The sequence below is a fragment of the Elephantulus edwardii genome, unplaced genomic scaffold, assembly GCF_000299155.1.
Source record: "Elephantulus edwardii isolate Elephantulus edwardi_28Jun2011 unplaced genomic scaffold, EleEdw1.0 scaffold00133, whole genome shotgun sequence".
Lineage (NCBI taxonomy): Eukaryota > Metazoa > Chordata > Mammalia > Macroscelidea > Macroscelididae > Elephantulus > Elephantulus edwardii.
In genome coordinates this window covers 5,011,171-5,029,778 of record NW_006399883.1, presented here as the reverse complement: position 1 = coordinate 5,029,778, position 18,608 = coordinate 5,011,171, and the positions used below count along the sequence as shown (strand labels likewise).

The window sequence follows — 18,608 nt, the reverse complement described above, 5'->3', positions numbered from 1 at the left end:
TAAAAAAAAATTTAAAAAAAAATATGGAACTGGGAGTTCTGGTGGACAAGTGGAAAGAAGCTGTGTTGCAATCCTGAAGGCACATGGTTCAAATCCAACAGATGCTTCGCTGGAGAAGGAAGGGCAATCTCCTTCTGTGCCAGTCTGATCTGATTCAATAGTGCACAACAAGTAAATAAAAAAAGAAACTGAAACCACCTCTGTGGCTCAGCTTCCAGCCAATTAATAGCCAAACCTGCAACAACAGGGGGGAACACACCCCTTAGAAAACCAGCATTATGAGATCCAAAGGGCAGCACTTTCTCAGCGATAAAGCTCAGAGTACAGAAAGGAATGGAAATAAAGATGAATGGAAATGGGAAATACAGAATGGAAGTGGGACGAGAGTTGCTATAATGTGGGGATTATAACCAATATCAGGAAGTAAAAGGCACGAACTGTTGGGTGGAAAGCCAATTTGGTCTGTAAATTTTCACTCAATAAGCAACAAACATTTTAAAATCTAACACACATCCATGTTCCTCCCGCCTCAAATGTGACGGCTGGAGCTGTGGAAGCCACCTTCTATTCTGTGAAGCAGAAATGGCAATAATCATCGGGGATGGGGGTAATTAACGTGCTCAGGGTTGCAGAGAACTGGAGCAAGAGCGAGCCTGTATCCATACATTGTTATTGTTGTTAGGCATGGTAGAGTCAAGTGCAGTCCTATAAATAATGGAACCCTGCCCTAGCCCTGCGCCACACTCATCAACTCTGCTGTACTCAAAAGTAGTCTCCAATGATCCAGGGCTCCCCATGTCTTCCACACCCCTGGCAATGCATCATGTAGCATCAACATGCATGATGTACCCATCAACAGTGGAGTCTATTTCTCTACTGCCTTGAAACTAGTTGTGAGTTACTGGCCGATATTGAGCAGAGAAAATTGAGAAAGTAACATTTTGAGTCCCTAGTGCAAACATTTGGAAGCAGGAGCGGCATCCACTTTCTAAAGAACATGCCTCTGAAAATTCTATGAACTTTGATAAATGTCAACAGTTGTAGAAAGGCTTCAGGCCTTTTGTTCATAGGGTCTCTATGAGTCAAGCTCTACTTGAAGGCAATCAACAACAACAACAGTACAAACATTAAGAAGTCTTGTACTATCTACTATTTCTTGAGGGGCTTTCAGCCACAAGGTAAAGCCCAGGACATCCACACAGAGAAAGAGACAGCATGAAAAGAAAGAAGTCATAGAGGAGAGAATGCCCCAGACATATGTGTGAGACCCAGCTGGCAGCATGAAAACAGAAAGAGAGAGAGAGAGACCCACCAGCCTCTGTTCACAGCAGCCCTGTGTGAGGGAGATGTCCAATTAAGACACCAGACAGGTGAAGGAACCAAGCTGGACCCCCATCCCACATCAAAGTATAAATTAAGTTCAAGCACAGGAGACTCTAGGTTCTGTTACAGCAGTAAGTCAGTCTCATAAACTTCCTCAAATAGCGCTGACTGTCACCTACCTGAAACATCTAGATGGAAGGAGACCTTCTGGCTCCTGGCCTCATACCTGTACTCCCCAGTGTCTGCCTTGCTCAGTTTCTGCACCACCAGCTGTCACTCATGGCCTGTGGCCTCCATATTCACACTGAAGTTCACACTCAGCTTCTTCCCAGTCTTGTACCACACCACTTCTCTCTGGGACAAAGCCATCTCGCAGCTCAGGGTGGCACTGGCCCCCACCTCTGCCCACACCTCGCTCCGTGTTGCCTGGTCCTTGGCAAACACCACGGAGGGCTCTGGGAATGGTGAGGGACACGTGGCCAGAAATATCAGAGACTGATGTTTCAGATCTAGAATGTCTCACGCCTGAGCCCACTGAGTGTAGGTGGTGGGCTTTCTGTAATGGAGGAGCAGCAGCCTCCACAAAGACACAGCTTTGAACAAGGAAAAGTGTATCTGGGAAGTCACAGGTGGTGGCCATAGGGAGTACACTCATAGGAGAATTCCATAAAGGCCAGACTACAGAATGCAAGGAATATCCCAGAGTTCAAACAGCCCTAAAAATCCTGTGTTATATTCACACAATGGAATACTATACTGCATTGAAAAACAAGGAACTCATACAATATTATTCAAAATGGGTGAGCCTGGAGGACATCATGCTGAATGAAGTATCTCAGTCACAAAAGGACAAATATTGCATGGTGCCACTGATGTAAAATGGGACTGATATCAGGGTTGGGGTAAGACTGAGGAAAACTGGATAAATTGTGCACTGAAACAGATGAGGGAGAGAATAATTTAAAAGCAATGTATGATAGGGTACTATGGTTATCACAAGAGTCCACAATTACGGTTGCATAGTTGAATGTACTTGGGGCAGTGGGAGGGGTGCGGGGGGATTGTGTACCAGGGAGGGAGTCTTTCTTTTACTTTTCAAAGAGAGGAGCGAACTGGGGAGGGGGGAGGGCTAGGAGGGGAGAGAAGTGCAGCAATAAATGAATGGAAATCCAAAATCTCTGTAAATGCTCATTAAAATTATTAAAATAATTTTTTAAAATGTGCTGTTACCTGTTAGGATTAGTTTTCTGGGTTTTAAGGACCACCATGTTGTGAGACATCTCTGTCAACTGTAACAAAGTCAGGTTCTACATCTTATTTGATGGGCAGCATCTGAGATCTTCTCATCTAAGATACAATCATTGGTCTCTACTTGTCATGGAGTAAAGCAAAGCAAGGAACTCAAAGAAGAAATTAACCTACAGGAGTAATAAGTCTCTATGAATGCCTTCCATGCTAAGGCCTGGACTAGACTGTGCCCAGTGTCACCGGTTGGCCAGCCCACCCAACCCTGGCTCTGGGGCTTGAGATGCCATGGCAGGTGCACTGACAGGTGTACTGACAGGGACGCCAGGGTGAGGAGGGCTTCCTTCCCTGACAGCGGAGTGTCATGCTGGCTCTGCTCTACAGCACTAAGAACAAGACGGCCACACTGGAGGCTGCTGCCAAGTCACCATCCACTGAGCATCAACAGATACCTGGGCCCCTGCCGAGCAGCACAGCTCCAGGGCCACTCTGTACCAGAGACGGGATGGAGCCTGAGATGACACCGAGGCCCACAGCTGGTCCCATCACGGGGATGCCTTGATATCAAAACACACTCACTGAGTCAACATTCAACACTCACGGATCCCCTCCCGTAGGACCAACCCTGGGACCCACCTGTGACGTCCAGGTGGAAGGAGACCTTCTGGCCCCCGGCCTCACAGCTGTACTCCCCGGCGTCCACCTTGCCCGCCTGCTGCACCACCAGCCGCCGTGCACAGCCCGTGGCCTCCATGTGCACCTTCGAGCTCGAGCTCAGCTTCTTCCCAGCCTTGTACCACGTCACCTCTGTCTGGGCCTGGGCCACCTCACAGCTCAGCGTGGCGCTGGCCCCTGCCTCGGCCTGCACCTTGCTCTGTGCTGCTTGCTGCTTGGCAAACACCGCCGCAGGCTCTGAAGACAAGAAGGGACACTGAGTCACAGAGCTTCATTCAAGTGAAATTGCCCAAATTCTAAATCCATGGCAATGGGTCTCTACACCCCAGGAAACCATGACCTCACCATGAGCAGCCTTCACAGACCAGGGACAGGACACAGGAACTGCCCATGCTCAGGGGCTGGTTCCCGATCAACCCCTCACTGAAAGGCATGCAAGGTAAAACAAGGGCCCCACGAGAAGACCTTCCTGGAGCCATGCAGGAGAGTAGACAGAGGAAACTCCAATAGGGGGCACAGTGGTCACCCAGTGTGGACTCAGCCACAGTGCTTGGTGAGCTCGTCTCAGTCCTCACCAGGCCACATGGTGCTTCAATGCAGAGAGGAGAGGTGCCGTGCACCTTACCAGTACCTCCCCGTTACTCCAATGGAGCGAGAAGAAACCACATCACGTTTTCACTTTGCTAAGTGCCAACCATTCAGCTGCCCATGTGAGTTTGTAAACTATGTAAACTGAAGTGCCAATGTACTTGCCTCTGAACACAGCTGTGGGGCGATTCGAGTCCACAGGGTCTCCAAGAGCCCCCTGAGAGATGAGCCCATGTCAGAGGTGAGGCCCGAACTAACAACTGGGGCTGCAGTGACCTGCTTTGCTTCTCAGGAACATCTTGTAGGCTTCCCCCTCAGATGCCTAGCCATCACCTTGGGGGTCCCAAAAGTTTTTGTAAAGAGCCAGGCCCTTAGACTAGCATATATTCAAACCTCAACTTGCCAAGGGCACTTCAAGAGACTTTTCGGTTCTCCCAGCCTCAGTTTTCTCATTTTTAAGAAGAGAATAAACCTTTCAAGAACATTTTTAAATCAAGTGCCTGGCCTTGAAATTGGTGTACAGAGACACAATAAACAAGAGCACGCCCTGGCTACAGGCATGAAGACAAGAGGCCCTGCCTCCAGAACCTTCATAATTAAACGTAGACACCATGCCTGACAGGGGACTGTTGTTATTGTTGTTAAGTGCCATCAAGTCAAGTACGACCCAGAGCAACCCTATGAACAATAGATCTGAACCCTGTCCTATCCTGTGCCATCCTCATCATCTCTGACACACTCAAACCCACTGCTGCAGCCACTGCGTCAATCCATCTGGTTGAGGGTGTTCCTGTCTTTTTCTGATGTTCACCTTTCTAAGCATGACGTCCTTCTCCAAGGAAAAGCCTCTCCTAGCAACATCTCCAAAGCATGTGAGACAAAGGTTTATCATCTTTGCCTTCAAGGAGCACTCTGGCTGCATACTGTCTCTGAGACATATCTGTTTGTCCGTTTGGCAGTCACTGGGATATTCAGCACTCATCTCTAATATCACAGGTCAAAGGCATCATTTCTTCTGTCATCCTTGGTTGCCCAGCTCTCAGGTATATATAGCAAGTGATTGGAAAGATCATGGCCTAACTCATGTGCATCTTAGCCCCAGGGGACTTAACCCCTTTGCACAGGAGCCTCAGTGCAGAACTCCACAGTACTGTTGAGGAGCGGGTTACCCTGGCTAATGAGACATTAGCTGGTTAGCCACCCCTCTTCCCCAGAACCAAGGTCAGATTTCTACTGGGAAAGGAAGGCATTTTTTGTTTCAAAGAGAAGACAAGCTGATGCAAAACACAGAAGTATTTGTACACTCTGCTTGGTTTCTGCTATTGCTTGGGCCATTTCAAGAGGGCTGGGCTGAGGCTGAATCCTTAGACTAGACATTAATCCCCAGTCACAACCATAGGCACCTCAGGCTCCCAAGGTCCAGATGGCTGACAAATACTCAGGAGCAGAGAGAAGGATGCTATGAATGCCTGAGATAAAACCAAGTTGCTCCTGAATTTTCTTCTTGTAATTTACTTTATTTTTTACTTTCAGATTATTTGTCCAGGATTATTTTTGTGTACGTTATTTCTTTTCCCACTTAAAGAAGCAACTGTTCTAAACCATCAATTCTTGGTTTTCCCAACATCACAGTGATCGAAAGTGCTGGATGCATCCAGACCTGCTTTCCACCCACACAAGCCCAAATAATATATACAAATGCTCGCCCACGCCCAGGGACAAGTGTGCTCACCAGACACCCGGAGCTGGAACTCCACAGAGTCCTCGCCTGCACGGCACGTGTAAGTGCCCTCATCCTGCCTGGTGACCGAGGAAGCCACCAGGCGGTGCCGCGTCCCCACATCCTCCCGTGAGAAGCGCTGGGAGGAGCTGCTAAGCTCTGTGCCATCCTTGTACCATCTCACACTCATGTGGGCCTCCGAAGTCTCACACTCAAACTGCGCCTGGCTGCCGGCCACTGCTTCCACACGGCCGCCCGATGGCTCCTTGTGCAGGAAGCTGGTAAGGCCTGAAACGGCACAGACAGTGAAGAGGTCAGGGTGGGAGGGCTGGGGACCAGGCTTGCAAATAGCAGAAGACCCCTGACGTGGCATGGCAAAGGTCAACCAGAAGGTCAGAGTGCTGAGGTCTTGGGGACCCTATGGGTTACGGATGGAGAACTCACTGTTAGAAGCTGCTACTTCTTACAGAGCTCTTCCCAATCCCACCTCCCTTCTTGCCAGGGACAGAGCACAGCTGGTCCTATTACCGACAGATTTCTCTCAGAAGCCTCGCCTTAGAGCTGCAGTGGCAATGACAGGTGGAGCCCAGTAGCCGCTCACCGTGCTCACCTTGCACAGACAGCTGGTAGGCAATGCGGTCCCCATGACTGAGGCACTCGTAGAGGCCAGCATCATCGCGAGCCACATCACGCACCAGGAGGACACGCTGCCCGGCCGACGCCTGCACCTCATACTTGGGGCCCGGTGGCAGCGCTCGGCCGTCCTTCAGCCACGTCACGGCCGCCGCCTGGTCCGACAGCTCCGCCAGCAGCTGTGCCTCCTCGTGCAGCCGTGCCCACACCTTCTGGGCCGCGGCCACAGGCAACCTGTCACCAATCAGCCCTGGGGCTGCTGGGGGACCATGGCAGGCAAATGAGGTAGCCATGACAGACAGCCACAGACAACAGCCAGAAGAGGAAGGGGGGAGAGAGAAGGGGAAATGAGAGAGGAGAACAAGGACACAGGGGAGGGACAGACAGAACGAACAAAAAGGGTAGAGAAAGGAAGACGAGAGGAGGGAAGGGACATAAGCCATGAGGAGTGGGAGGGACACAGAAGGACAAGCAACCAGATCGATGCAGAAGAGGGTGCAGCAGAGGAGACGAGGCATGTCAGAGGTCAGAAATGTCCCAGAGAAGGAAGGAAGGTGGAGAGTTCCATCAGGGGATGGAGGGAGGAGAGACAAGAAAGAAATGGATAAGAAATGATATGGAATGGGAGAAAGAGATGGTGATGGGGTGAGGGAGGAGAGAAAAGGTAGGAAGAGAGGTAAGGTTGTGCCATCAGCAGCCTCTCTCAGGCCCCCTGCCCCAGCCCCCTCCCACACATAACCCTGCAGTGACCTCCCAGCCTGGAAATGAGACGCCTTAAAGGACCTGCCCTGTCATGTCCACTGTGGCTTCTGAGACCACATACTAGTAGTTCACTGCTAGCTGGTCAGTGAGTTCCCAGCAGAGTGGTCTCCCCTGGAGATACAAAAGGGAAGGAGACCCAAGCAGGGGCTAAGCAGCAGCCCACCAGAAGCCTAGGCCTGGAAACTCCTCTGGTCTGCAGCTGTTCTCTCATGAGTCCATCCCAGGCACCCTCAGGCCTCAAGAATGAGAACCCTGACTGTGTTCAGACCAGGGTGGGCCCAGCTCAGACTAGGGTCCTCAGAGGACACTCCACTGCTTAGGATGCTCCCAGCAGCCTCACCGGGAACCTCCTCCCGAAGTCCTGAGGGCAAGTGTGGCCAGGCTGCAATGTCCCCCTAAAGCTGGCTACTTTCACCAGTCCACACACAGACCCCTTACGGGCCAGATTATAGCTTTTATGCACAATTCCTAGAGCCTGGAACTCACTGATCCCACACACCTCTTGAAGCTAGGTACTATAAGCTTCCCTATTTCCAAGGAGCTCTGGTGGGCTAGTAGTGAGACTTTGCACTGCCAACCCTAAGGCATGTGGTTCAAATTCACCAGCTGCTCCATGGCAGAAAGATGGGCAACTAACTTCCATGCAATTTAAAGCCACTGAAAACCCAGGGGCAGCTATGAGTTGGCTCCAACTGGATAACACCTAACAACTTCTCCCATGGAAGGCACAGAGGCCATAGGGTTTCTGTTCCGAAAGCCATCCTAGAATCCACCCTGCCTGTCCCACGATGACAGTCATCCGGTGAGACCCAGTGCAGGGCAGTGCCTCCGTACCTCGTACCACCATGCGGATGCTGCTCTCAATGCCATTGGCCACGAACTTGAGCTCGGCACCATGCAAGCTGGCAGGCACAGTGCGGATGGTGAGTGTGTGATGGGTGCGGTCACAGCGGATCACGTACACGCTGCTGGCCTGCAGGGGCTTCCCGTCCAGGAACCATTCTCCTGATGAGGCCACTGTGAGGTCCACGGAGAAGGTCACCTCTCCACCCTCCACAGCCTCCACTGCCTTCAGGGGTGTCTTTACAGCCAGCTGAGGGGCTGGGGAGGAACAGAAGTATCAGCCTCTGCACTCACCATCCCTCCTCCAGAGCCAATCACACCTTCACCATGAAGTTCCACTGTCCAACATTTGGTGGGCATGAGTACAAGTTGGGCCCCATGTGGGCCCCATGAGAGCCACTCAGAAGACCACCACCCTCCCCAGGATTTCTAAACCAGCTGGTCCCCAGGGAGGCAGACTCCTTGAAGTGCTGGAGTCTTGTTTCAGGATACCTTCTCTCCCCACCACGGAAGCTTCCACCCAGCTGAGCCCTGCCCAACAGAGAGGGTCTCTAACACTGAGGCCAGGCCTGGGATATGAGAGATCATGACCACAGGGGCTGCTACCAAAGGCCATGGAGAACAGACCTTCCCAGACTGACGCCAGGCCCAGCTGGGGACCTTCTTACCCAGGTGGAATGTCCCTGGGAACTCAAGGGAGGGACTCTGGCCAAAGCTGTTCACAGCTGACACCCGGAACTGGAAGTCCCCTTCCTCTGCCACTCCAGCCACGGTCAGCTCCAACGTGGACACCCATTCAGCCTCATGGCATCGGGTCCAGGCATAGGCCCCGAGTCTTCTCTTCTCCACCACGTAGCCATCAATGGTGACAGGGCGGTCTCCTTGGAACGGTGGGGACCAGCTGAAGGTCACAGAACTCTCCGTCTTGGCTTTCACCACAGGATCAGAAGGTGGGTACAAGGGTGGCCTCCTGGGGGCTAGGGGTACACAAGCCCGTGTGAGCGCCCACCAATGAAAAGGTTGCCATCATCAAACAAGAGGTTCACTGGGGATCCTATTCCGATGCCCAGGATTACTCAGGGGGAGGCTGTCACATGACATCCATCAACCCTCCTCGGGGAGCTGTTCAGGTGGCTAGAAGAGATCCAGGGAGGCTGCGGGGCCCATGACCCCATGTGGGCCTGCTGCTGATGTCTCCGGTTGCCACAGAAAATACACAGCCTAGGCCCCAAGAGCGACTCGATGGCACACAGCAACAACAACAACAACAACAGGCCCCAAGAACACCACAAGCTGCCACATAGCTTTAAGATGACTCTTTTCGGTCTGGGTCCTGGTACACACCTGGACTAAGAAGTATCAAAGACTTGGGCTGGATGAGTGCTAAGGCAGGACGCAATGGTCCGCTGCAGATGCTTTATAAGGGGAGGTGGGGCCCACCCCTGCCCTGAGCAAAGAAGGAGCCTGGTGAGGCCTAGTGGGGGCAAGGAGACCCACCACCCAGTCTACAAAACACTGATATGTGACACTAAGGGTCTAGAGAAATGAGATTAAATGCTCACACTTCTATGTCCTCACCGCAAACCCTATACCTCAAGAATAGCTGAAGCTCAAAGCTGGCCTTCTGCTTTCCAAAGCACCTTCTAATTTGGTTAGCAGTGCAGAGGCCACAAGGACTCCCATTTCACAGCCGCCTCAGTGACCACATAAATGACCATCCAAAACTAGATACTTCAGAGAGTCAAAGAGGGCAGTAAAAACAAATCCAGAGCTGTCCTAGAGAACCAGAACCACAACCACTCCAGCCACCACAGCCTGGCACCTCCATGAGCTGTAGCCCAGGGCAGGCAGGGAGCAGGAGGCAAGGGGGGGAGCCTTCTGTCCACTGATGCCCAGTGGTCTGAGACAGGAGAGGTGGTTGGGGTACACTATCTAAGAGTCACTCTGGAGGACCTTACCCGCCACACAGAACTGGGTGGATGTCCGGCAGTCCCCAGCTGTGAAGGCCACCTCGCCAGCATCCTCCAGGCTGCACTGGGAGATGGTCAGCGTGTGGCACGTGCCTACAGCAGTGATGTTAACTCGACCTCCGGCCACCATCTCTTCCTGGTTCCGCAGCCAGCGCACAGGGCCCTCCGGGTTGGCCAGCTCCACACAAAATATGGCAGTGTCCCCTACCCGGATGCTTGTCTTCCGTGGGAGCTTTCTGGTGACATTGCCTGTGGTGGAAGGGAATCCAGGGCAGGGTCAGACAGGAGACACCCAGCCCACCCACCCTGCCTACCACCCACCTGCACCTCAGCCCAGCCCACAGCGTGCCTTGGACAGAGAGCTCAGCCACCGTGCGGCTGCCTTCTTTGGTCTCACAGATGTAGACTGCATCATCATCAGCCGTGACATTGCGCACGGTCAGGCGGCGTTCGGTGCCTTCCTCCTCGATGGCATACTTGGCGCTGGCCCACAGGCGCGTCTCCTCCTTGTACCAGGCGGCCTCCGTGGCTGGCTGGGCCACCTCACACTGGAATGTAGCAGACTCCTTTTCCTGAACCTCCAGGTCCTCCAGGCGCTTCTTAAAGGGCACCGGGGGCTCTGCCAAGAGAGGATCCATGAGGTAAGCCCTCCTGAAGGGGCTCCAGGGCAAGGGCAGAGTTAGAGACGGAGCTGGAAACAGTGTGGAGGGTGAGAGGGGTGAGGATGGAACAGAAATGGGATGCAACATTGAGAGCAAGGGGACCAGAACCAGTGAATGGTGACATGGGAGTGAGGGGCAGAGAGGCAAGAATAACACCTCCAAGATCCAATTAATACAACAGAGGAAAAAAGTAAGGGGATGGGGAGCATGGGTCATGCAGTTCAAAGGAAAAAGTCCTTCCAAAGAACTCTGAAGGACAGGAGAAAGGGAAGCAGGTGACGTGGAAAGCAAGAATCACAGAGGAGAAACACAGACACCAGTGGTGGCAAAGCTGAGGGCGCTTCCACCCCTGCTCCTCTACCCCAACAGGCAAGAAAGAGAACAGGAAAGGTGCATTCTGAACAGGAATTTTCAAGAAATCTGATTATTCCCACAGTGAAACTCCCTGAGTGTTTGCTATGGGCCAGGCCCCTTTAGGCAAGCTACACTATCCCTGATTCAGACTTCTCAACAACCCACAAGGAAAAAGGACCTTCCTGTCCAACAAAATGAGGAAACTGAGGCACAAAAAGAAGCAAGCACACTGTCCCAAGATTCCACAGGTGTTAAGAATTGTAGGTGGACTCAGATATCAAGAGGCAAGATGGGCTATCTGCTGTACAATTATCTGCCTCCGAAAACTCACTGGAGCATTAGCTATGGGTCGACAGTACACAATAACAACATTCTTAGGAAACTGAGTCTTCTAATGGATTGAGAAATTATGGTACATTCCCACAATGGAATACTATGCAGCATGCAGGAGCAATGATTTTTTTTTTAATTATTACCTAATTTGGGAGGGACTGGAGAGCATTATGCTGAGTGAACTAACTCAGTCCCATAAGGATAAACATTATATAAAACCATTATTGTACAGTGAGTATAAGGATCCAAAGGAGGTGGGGGAGGGTGGATGCAGAGGGATGAAGATGTGCAGGTGGATTAATCATAGAGTTGTATAATTTGATAGGTGGGGGTTGAGGGAAATTGGAAGAATCTATTCTCAAAAACAATGTATTCGAATTTTGTAAATAAACTAGTATGTTGTTGTTGTTTTTAAGTGACATAGAGTCGCAGGCGACTCATAGAGACCCTATGAAGGAGAGTCCTCGACGCTTGGGTGCCTTTCATCCTCTCTCCAGGTTCAAAGGGTTTCCGGAGGCAAGCTATCATGCAAGTGGATGCCACTCCTCCTTCCAAATATAAACTAGTATAATTTAAAAAAGAAAAAAACCAAAAAAAAAAATCCAAACAAACAACAACCCTAATTAAGGGCACATTACCACCACTATTCTTCTCAGCGGAGCTCCCCACCTTGGCGGTGAGAGGACCCCAAGAGGCACATATACTGTCCAAGAGGGCTGCAACTAGTGCTCCCCGTCCCACCTCCTTTAGCATCCTGAGAGGGAAGGGCGGGCTAGGGTCACTCCTCCACCTGGACAGGGAGACACAGTAGCTAAGGAAGCCCTGTTAGCAGTTTCTGGGGAGAGCTTGGTGCACCTCAACAATCTCCCAGGGTTCTCCTACTTGAAAAGTAGTCTGTGAAATCTCATATCCGTGGAGGTATAAAAGGGGTCTGGTTGCCTAGTAGCAAGAAGCTGCATTGCAATCCCAGAGGCATGCGGTTCGAATCCACTAGATACTCTGCTGGAGAAGGAGGGGCAATCTCCTCTTGTACCAATCAGATCCGATTTGACGGTACACACGTAAAAAATAATAAAATAAAATTTAAAAAAAGAAAGAAAGGGCATGTGGCCAAGTGTCCCCCTTGGGCCTCTCCCAGAACAGCAGCGGCAGAGTGGTTACTGCTAAACCAGCTCTCCTCTTACATACTACTGAGGCCAGCTCTCCTCTTACATACTACTGAGAAAGAGAGTTAGGGCTGATCATATCCCCAAACTCCTTAAAAAGTTCCACCAGAAATCTGAGCTGTCTCTTTCTATCCACTGCCATTGTTTCTATCACTCCCTAGCCATCCTGTGATTAACCTCAGGTTAAGAGCCCACTCCTAGTCATAGAAGAGAACTGGGCTTAGAGCTACCTGCAACCTTCAGAGGGTATGTGGCTGGGATGGAGTGGTAAAGGGTTCTGCTTTCCTCTTTACTTGTGCGGCTCACACCAAAACTATAGGACAAACTGAGGTCATCGTCCTCACGTCTCCTGGCAGGAAGCCGCCAAATTCTCAGAGCTTGGCTTCCAAAAGTGGAAAAAAGCACAGAATGTGAGCAGGGTGTGTGCTGGATGTGGGAGTGGAGGACGTGGAGCGCCAGACCCTAATTGGCTGGGCACGCAGCTCACCTCTAACAACCACCAGCACCGAGCTGTAGGTCTGACCCACGAGGTTGGAGGCGGTGCAGGTGTAGAGACCCCGGTCGCCCTGCTTGCAGAAGAGGATCTTGAGCACAAAGTTCTCCTGCGCATCCTCATACACCATGTGCCGCCGGCCCTCCACCACCAGCTGCCCGTCCTTCTTCCACACTGTCTCTGGCTTCGGCTCTCCGGTCACGTAGCAGCTGAGCCGCGCGTGCTTGCCCTCGGTCACCGTGCACGTGCGGGTGCCAGCGCCGGGTGGCGTCCGCGGGCCGTCAACGCGCATCTCTTCGCGCCGCCGCTGCAGGTGCGCCAGCAGCGCGGCGGTGGACCCCACGGGCGGGCCTGGCGCGCTGGCGTCCACCACGAGTGCGGCGCTGGCGCTGGCGGCCCCCAGAGGGTTCTCGGCGTGCACGGTGTAGGTGCCGCCATCGCGTAGTCGTGCGGAACGAATGCGCAGCGCGCTCGCCTCGCCGTGAGCCTCCACTTGCACTCGGTGGGCATCGGGCGCGGCGGGCTCCCCCAAGCGGCGGCCGTCCTTGGCCCAGCTCACGGCTGGCTGCGGGCTGCCCTGCACGCGGCAACGGAATGTGGCGTCCGCGCCCTCGCTCACACGGATGGACGTCGGCCGCAGCAGGAAGTGCGGCGCCTGCTCGGCGAGCGTGGTGTCCGGGCCCACCTGCAGGCTGACGGCAGCGAAGGCCTCCCCGATGGTGTTGCGCGCGCGGCACACGTACTGCCCACTGTCGCCGAGCGTGAGGTCCAGGATGGTGAGGCGGTACAGGTCGCCGTCCTGGGCCAGGCGGAAGCGCGCGCCCGCCTCCACCAGCTGCCTGTCCTTTTCCCAGCTCACCTGCGGCACGGGGTTGCCCACAATCTGGCAGCTTAATGTGGCATCCTTGCCCACCGACACCAGGAAGGCCTTGGGCCGGGTCAGAAAGCGGGGCGCACCGCTGAACGTGGAGTAATCCATGGCGACGGCAGTGGGAGAGGCCTGCGAGGCGAGAATGTACGGGGGAGAGTGATTTTAGGTAAATGTGCTGACTGGGGTACCTAACTTTTATCTATCTGTCCTGCTGCTCCCTCCCTGATCCAGTAAAACCCCAAGCTTGGGCTCTTGCTCATCCAAACATGGTCTCATTTCCCTCAGAGGAGCATCATCTGATGACAGAGGCCCTTTTCTTGGGCTTGAGTCTGGCTTATTTCTCTTCACCCACACCTAGTGGGGTATTCTGTCTGTTGTCCCACTACCCCAACTGGAGGTCCACTTTTGCCTGAATGACCCCAAACTGAGCACCTCGCCACTAGGAGGTGGGTAGGATCCCTTGGTTTCACACAAACTAGCTTTCCCCTCCAGCTGTGGGGGACCCTTCGCCACAGGTCCTGCCCTGCCCAGGTCCCCGTTGGTCCTTTCGGTATCCTGTCCTTTTCCTGCACACTAAAACTCTAATCTGCTTCTGTCTTTCCCACTCAAAGAGGAGAGACCTCCTGTACCATGGCGGGGGATACTCACAGGCACAAGGCTTAACCTTTGTGCACCACAGGATGCAGGCTCTGTTTCCCTCCCCCCCACACTCATCTTTTCTTTACTGCAGAACCACATCCCAACCCACTCTTCATGCTCCAACATACTGTGCTCCACACTATCCCAGTCTTCCTCAACCAGGAGGAACCTGGTGCCTCACTGGCACACTCCGATGCAGGCCTGGTCAGGACCAGCCAGTGAATGGGTCTTTGAATTAAACCATTGGCACTGCCACGGGCCAAGGCCTGGCCTTACCTGTTCATGGAGGTCTCCCCCACAAACCTCCACTTTGTACCAAGGTGATGCACTCACAAGCGGGCAGTGAAAGTGTGAAACTTCCCTCCCACTCTTCCCCAATACGCTCCTTGGTGCCCGAGAACCTGCAGCCCTAGGGTCTAGAATAATCTGGGTCCTCCTGCTTCCCCTCACCAGGGCCTGGCAAGGATCAGTGTCCAGTGACTGAAGAATACCAGTCATGTCCCCCAGTAATGGCGGATGATTCCAGGATGGGGCAGCCAGAACCACTAGGAGGCTGTTATGACTACTCACTCCTCAGACCTAGACCCTAGTTCCACTGACCAGGCATCCTGCAAGACATCTGTGACCTCTCCATGCCAAAGACCCTAGAATGACCTCCATGCTTCACCTACCCCAGGTCAAGCCCCAGCCAAGCCAGGCCCCTGACCCATGTGCTGTGAAAGGAGCCTGTTTTCACTGCCCCAGAATGCATAAAAACAGTCAATCCAATGTGTAGTGTTTTGGGGCCCCACATCTGAGGACGTGGGGAGCACTGTCACCCTGTGTGCAGAGAGCAGAGTCGCCACCAGGGTGTCCTGCTGTGCACCCCAAACAGGGCCACTGGCTTTAGGGAGTCTGCTTCCTCAGCTTCAGGCCTATGATTCAGGTCCCTAATCCCCTCTAATCCCAAACAAGAAGGCTGAGCTTGAACCAGGGCTGGGCTCTGGGACAGGGCTGCTGACTCACTGTGCAGTCAGCACTTCTGTCTCTCACCCCTCAGCCTGTCCAGGACTCTCTGGGCCTTAGGAGGATCCAGAACAGGTAGCTTTCTGCAGTGGGGACCAGAACTCAGAGTGTACCTCCCTTGCAAACCTGTCTCCATGCCTCCTAGCCAGGTCCTTCCCTCTTGGAATTCCTTGGTGTAAAGTCTGTGGAAGAACCATGTTGAATTGGGGTTCTGGGGTTCCTCACTGTGAGCTCCGACACCCCCTCCCCAGTACCCATCCAAGTCACATAATTGGTCAAGTACCTCAAAGGCAGAACACCGAATCCTTCCCATAACCACACCCATCATCACATCACAATGTGCACGTGCTCGAGCTCTCACTTCTCTCTGTTTCTCTGTCTCTCTGTCACACACACACACACACACGTGAATGCAGGAGTGTTTCAAGCTTGGCAAGAGTGGGATCCTTATATGGGCAGCCAAGGAGGTATCATCTATCTGCCTATGGCTACACTGCCCAGCAACCACCCATTGCTCTCAGAGGCAGCAGACCCCATTGGCCTTTGGGGACAGGTACACATATACAAGAAGTTTGTCAATAAGGGCTTCTTGGCACCCACAGCCACGACCTCTGAGCTCTATCTACTCGCCCAGGTTACACGTTAGAGAGTAGCCTCCTCTGGGCCCAGGAACACCCAGAGCCGTGTCTTTCTCTCTCCACATTGTACACAGGAGGCAGCTGGGCCCTCCTCATCTTCAGGACAAGGATACTGAGGCTTAGACAGAGAATGTCTGCTAGGTTGCAGCCACCCAGGATAAGCCCTTCCATCTTCTCAGAAGGTAGCCTCTTGTGCACCCCACCCAGGCTCTCAGCTGCATGGTGTTCTTGGGGCCTGCTCCAATATCACTGAAGCCTCAAGGACCCCTTAACCAACTTGGATTTGTGCTTGGTACTCAGAAGTCCCTGCAGCAGCAGACCCACAGTCATTCACAGTCTCTGAGCCTCCTAGGCAGCCCTCACTCTCTTTTTCCAGAAATGTTTCCATTCTGGTTCTCGCACAGCTCCTGGGCCCATTTTCCATATAAACCAGAATGAAAGATGACTGACAGACTCTCCCCAAACTGAGTGCTTCTTCCTGACAGATAGCCTCCCAATCCCAGACCTGTCTCACCATCTCTCCCCCTTTCTCCACCATCTGAGACAAGAGTCCACCACCTGTGGCCCACACCCTTCCAGAAAAGACTGCTATGGGCAGCCCCCCTTGGGGCACCTCACCTTTAACCTCTGAGTTGTCTGTTTCCCCTGCTCCAGGGTAAATTCTTTCCTGGAGTCAAGTGTCAGATGCCCCTCTGGCTGTCCCCTCCGCTGAGCCAACAAGCCCAAAATAGCCCCAGCTGTCAGCGGGCATCTCCACAGAGCTGGGGGCAGGGCCGGCCAGACCCCCAAGCTGCTCTGGGGCAAGTGGCCAGGGCATGGAAGTGGGCAAACTCTACAGGCCCAACTCTTGTTGTCCAGCCCAAAGACTGTGTGACTCCCTGCCCCTGGACACAGAAGTCATCCTCTCAGCCATGACCTGACCAGGCCCCACACCTCCCACAGACATGACCTTCAGCTGCACAGGGTCCCTGGATGTCCCGTGCACCACCCTTACCAGACTCTCACCTCCTCACCTGCATCTACAAGGGCGGGGCACCCAGATGGAGGGGCCGGGGCCTCCAGGCCTCCTTCCTTGCACCTACGCTGCTCCTGCCTAGCAGCCTGCACGCGGCCCTCCTTCGGACTGACTGGATGGGGACGAAAGGACAGGCACACTCTGTCAGCTGGAGAAGCTGGGCCCGCCCCCACCCCGCCCCCACCACTGGCCAGGCCGGGCCCAGCCCAGCTCCAAAATAGCGCGGGTGTCATTTCCCACAGATTCTGTTTCAGCCTCAAGCCCAGTAGAGGCTCTGGGGGCCAAACCCAAGGGAGTGGGACACTGTGTCCTCTATGAAGGACCCCACCTCAGACCAGCATCCCTGAGTCCATAGTGCAAAAGGGAGTCTGGGGTTGTCGGACCAATCCCCAGTGTGTGCATCAGTGCACGTCCTTCAGGTGCCTGCTCCCCTGTTTCTGGAGAGAGTTATAGTGTTCGCATGTCTTCCTCTATTGCAGGACTGTGAAGGGACAACAGGAAGTCCAAAAAAGTGATCCTCGAGGGCCTCCTAGAAAGAAGGAAGCCCTCGAAGGATACACACAATTTATCCTTTGAGAGGTTTTGATTGTGAAATATAACCAAGCAGCTAATACTGCATACAGTTAAGACAGCTTGGTGAGGCATAGAAAGGCAGGCAGCCCAGCATCCAGGCCCTCGCTGCTCTAGATGAAGCAGATGTCATGATGAAGCAGAAAAGGCAGTACTGTCGAGGCTGTGAGAGGCCCACAGGTGGCCCTGTGAACCCCAACTGAGGGTTCAAGAGCCCTGTGGAACAGTCCAGGGGAAGGCATGTTCTCCAGGGACTTCACAATCCCTACAGGTCCCGCACAGCAGGCCCTTCAGAGCCAGTGACTTCACCGTGGAGACAGTGGGAACAAGTGTAGGATGATCCTGCTGTGGCCAAACTGAAATGAAGCAACAGTCAGAGGACAGGTGAGTGACGGAGCCAGGGCCAGGCTGTGGGCTCAGAGGAAGGTAGGTATCCGAGAGGTACAGATTGGGGCGCGGAGGGGGCTGTCAACTACTGGTGTCAACTGAGTGGGTGGCAAGGGACAGCCCAGGGCTCCTCAAGTATCTGGGCAGATGGCAGTGAAGGCCTGCATGTGCTGGGGGTCACAGTACGTGGGTCTCAGGAGCACCCATGAAGGCTGGGCGGGAGGAAAGGCCTGGGGTCCCTGGTGGGCAAGGCAAGCTGACACCTAGAGTGAAAGATGCTGGCACAGAGTTCATGCAAGGTAGAGGAATGGCAGAGATATTCAAAGGGTGGTCATAGGAGCCCTGGAGACACTGCAGAATGGAGAACTGAGCATCTAACAGCATCCGGGGCTCAGCATGCCTACAGAGTCCTAGGAACGGTTTCAATCCACCAGGTGCCCGGAGGGAGAAAGATGGACAATCTTTTCTCATTCAATTTACCACCTCATAATGGGTTCCTATTTAATGGTGATGAGTTTTTTTAATAGTTCCTGGTTGTTGTCTTACAAATTTTTATCTTTAGCATATCACAAATGTATGAAAAAGAATGTGCTTTATTTCAGAATCCTAATTTGCAATGTTGTTTCATGAAATTCTTCTGTGTCTGCCAATTCCTTTCGATACAATGACTCAGTATATTCTTTCTATCTTCTTTTAATACTTCCTGGATCATTTAA

At 53.0% G+C, this 18,608-nt stretch overlaps 1 protein-coding gene across 1 annotated transcript in view; it reads right to left on the bottom strand.

Annotated features, from left to right (window-relative positions):
• The window catches only part of OBSCN (obscurin, cytoskeletal calmodulin and titin-interacting RhoGEF), a 212,129-nt gene extending 198,383 nt beyond the window's left edge, over positions 1-13,746 (bottom strand). Inside the window, 8 exon segments of the mRNA XM_006894039.1 lie at positions 3,205-3,480; positions 5,564-5,839; positions 6,162-6,443; positions 7,781-8,047; positions 8,458-8,766; positions 9,748-10,008; positions 10,109-10,378; positions 12,762-13,746. Coding sequence (XP_006894101.1) covers positions 3,205-3,480; positions 5,564-5,839; positions 6,162-6,443; positions 7,781-8,047; positions 8,458-8,766; positions 9,748-10,008; positions 10,109-10,378; positions 12,762-13,746 — 2,926 coding nt within the window.
• Positions 13,747-18,608: the final 4,862 nt, after the last annotated feature.